General features: G+C 54.6%; 1 protein-coding gene across 1 annotated transcript in view; it reads right to left on the bottom strand.

Moving 5' to 3' along the window:
* Nucleotides 1-1,280: 1,280 nt before the first annotated feature.
* Nucleotides 1,281-2,712, bottom strand: part of ARAP3 (ArfGAP with RhoGAP domain, ankyrin repeat and PH domain 3) — a gene marked incomplete at its 5' end in the record, with an annotated part of 4,369 nt that continues 2,937 nt past the window's right edge. Inside the window, one exon of the mRNA XM_015411127.1 lies at nt 1,281-1,886. Within this exon, the coding sequence (XP_015266613.1) occupies nt 1,281-1,886 (606 nt within the window). The remainder of the gene's footprint in view (nt 1,887-2,712) is intronic.

The following is a 2,712-nucleotide window of genomic DNA, read 5'->3' as shown; positions in this document are numbered from 1 at the left end:
TGACCACGGAAACGTCTTCGGACAGCGCTGGCTCTTCGGCTTTGAAACGGAGATGAGCACTGCAACCCTAGAGTCGGACTCGACTGGCTTTTGAGCAAGGGGACCTTTACCTTTACACAATAGATGTGTTTGAATTATGGTGCCGGAGAAGACTCTTGAGAGTCCCCTGGACTGCAAGGAGATCAAATCAGTCAATCGTAAAAGAAATCAACCATGACTGTTCCCTGGAAGGCCAGATACTGAAGCTGAAGCTCAAATACTTTGGCCACCCAATGAGAAGGGAGCACTCACTGGAGAAGACCCTGATGCTGGGACAGACTGAAGGTCAAAGAAGAAGGGGACGGCAAAGGATGAGATGGTTAGAGAGTGTCATAGATGCAACGAACATGAAATCAAACAAACTCTGGAGGACAACAGAGGACAGGAGGGACTGGCGTGATGTGGTCCATGGGGTCGCGAAGAGTCGGACTCGACTGTGCGACTGAACAACATAAAAAGCAATACCCTTCAATATCCACTGACGCTGCTGGGCTTACACAGGTGTAACTCTGCTGAGGATGGCACTGTTATATCTGTCCTGTCCAGTGCGAGCCTAACTGTGGACTCCAATTCCCAGGTGCAACAAGTCTTAAAGATACAGCGCAGTTTTACTAAACTACAGATAATGCTGACTGGGGGCAGCACAATATCAGTTGTGCAAACGGAGCAAATTGGTGTAATTCCCTCGAATGCTGCGTCATTTATTCTGCAACGGGATAACATCCTGTATTCTGCTAGACAGAACGGGGCAGAGGAAGGCGCAGTGCAGGGCCCTCAATCCTCTTCCCTAACCACAAGTAGCAATCAGCCATCCATCTGTTTCCTGAGACTGCAGCATGACTCACATACTTGCCCAGTCTCTCTCCTCCGCCAGAGGGTCTACGCACTTACAAGGGAAAGCACAGATTCCGAGGAAGCTGAATTCTGCCGTCCACCTCAGAGACCGTGTCCTTTGTCTGCTGCTAAGGGACAGTGGCACAGACACGGCCCTGAATGTGGCGTGACTACATTATTTCATAAGAATATGAGCAGGCAGGGTGAGGGAGTCCTTTCCGTGCCTCTCTTCCACCCCCTCCTGATCCTCAAACAAAACCTCTGATAAAACATTGCTACAGAAGAGGAAAGGGAGGGAGGGAGGCTGTTCGAAGGCCACGGGCTGGGCAGTCTACTGAACTGCCTTTCTGCACCAGACAGGCATCAGGCAGGCCCACTGCCTTCCCCCTAACCCATTCTCACGGCTCTTAGGAAGGGCCGGACCCTTGCAGCTTCTCTCGGCCCCCAGCCGCTGGGGAGAGGTCCAGCAGTCCCGGCGCCAGAGGGGCCTGGCATTCGTTCTTCTGCAAGATGGCCGTGCTCAGTTCCTCCATGAGCCTGTCGCCGAGCGAGACGTTCTTCTTCCTCGTCTCGCCGGCGTGAGTGCCCAGGGCAGGCGGCGTCTCTGGAGGAAGGGCTGGCATCGCTGGCGCCTGCTCCCTGCTGGGGGCAAGCGCCCTTGAGGGTGGCTCGGCTGTCCTGTCCGCAGCGCCGCTGTGAGTCACCCCCCGGTGTCTGGGGAGTCTGCTGATCATGGTGGCCTTGTCCGGCTCTAGCCACAGGCCCCTCTCGAGGGAGGGGGCCTTTGCGGAGTCCGGCCCCGATGCTCTCGGGGCGGGGCAGGGGGGCAGGGAGCTGGGCGGTGCTGGGTCGGAGGAGGGGGCGGGCTTCTTGGTCCGATCCACGGGAGGCAGCAGGGAAGGACTCAGCTCCAGGAACCCCCCAATGGGGAAGCTCCCCACTTCCTCGTAGACGGGCTCCGGCTCGGCTCCCTCGTGCTGCTCCTCCAGAGAGTCCTGGTGCATCTTCATGGGCTGCAAGGGAAGGACGAGAGATGTCGAAAAGGACCGGCCCTCCATCCGACCTCCTGATGCTCTAAGGAACCTTCCCCCCACATCCTGGGACCCCAGAACTCCAGGGTCCGCACCACCGGGAATCTCAGGCCTGAGGCCGGCATCTCGCCTCGGATGGGGCCCACTTAGAGATGTGAAGGCCCGGGAAAAAACCGGAAAAATTCGGGGAAAAACTGTTTACCCCCCCAAGAAAAAGGTTTCAGTTTTGTTTTTGCATGTGGGTGGGTATTCTGTTTGTAATAATTGTTTGGGTACACTATATTTTTAATATGCTAGTTGTGATAATTCCATGCCAAGTAAAAATGTCCATAGTCATACTTTATGTTCCCAAAGTAACAGAATGACTTTCAATCCGGAAAAGAAAAAAGAAGTGCTAATGTAGCATTTCTTTCAATTTTTCTGAAAATTTCCGTTTCCCCCCGAAAAAAACTGGGGAAAAACTGTTTTTTTTTCCTGAGCTTCAAAATTTCCAGAAATTTTACATCTCTGCTCAGCCCTTGGGACCCCGGTTTGGGAGCTCAAGGAAATGGGCTCGCGATCAGAGCCTGGGAAGCAGAATGAAGCTAATTATGCTTCCCCCCCCTTGCCTGGTCAACAGGCCCAAAATCTGTTGGTCATCCTGGGCCCCAAGGATGCTAAACTAGCTGCGACCAGGGGCAGGGCTTTTTCAGTGGCGGCTCCTACCTGGTGGAACGAGCTCCCGGGGGAGATCCGGGCCCTGCGGGACCTTATGCAGTTCCGCAGGGCCTGCAAGACGGAGCTCTTCCGCCAGGCCTTTGAGTAGGAG

This window comes from Gekko japonicus, unplaced genomic scaffold (genome assembly GCF_001447785.1).
Source record: "Gekko japonicus isolate JY-2015 unplaced genomic scaffold, Gekko_japonicus_V1.1 scaffold834, whole genome shotgun sequence".
Classification (NCBI taxonomy): Eukaryota; Metazoa; Chordata; class Lepidosauria; order Squamata; family Gekkonidae; genus Gekko; species Gekko japonicus.
The sequence above is the reverse complement of the archived record's forward strand: the minus strand, read 5'-3'. Positions and strand labels throughout refer to the sequence as shown.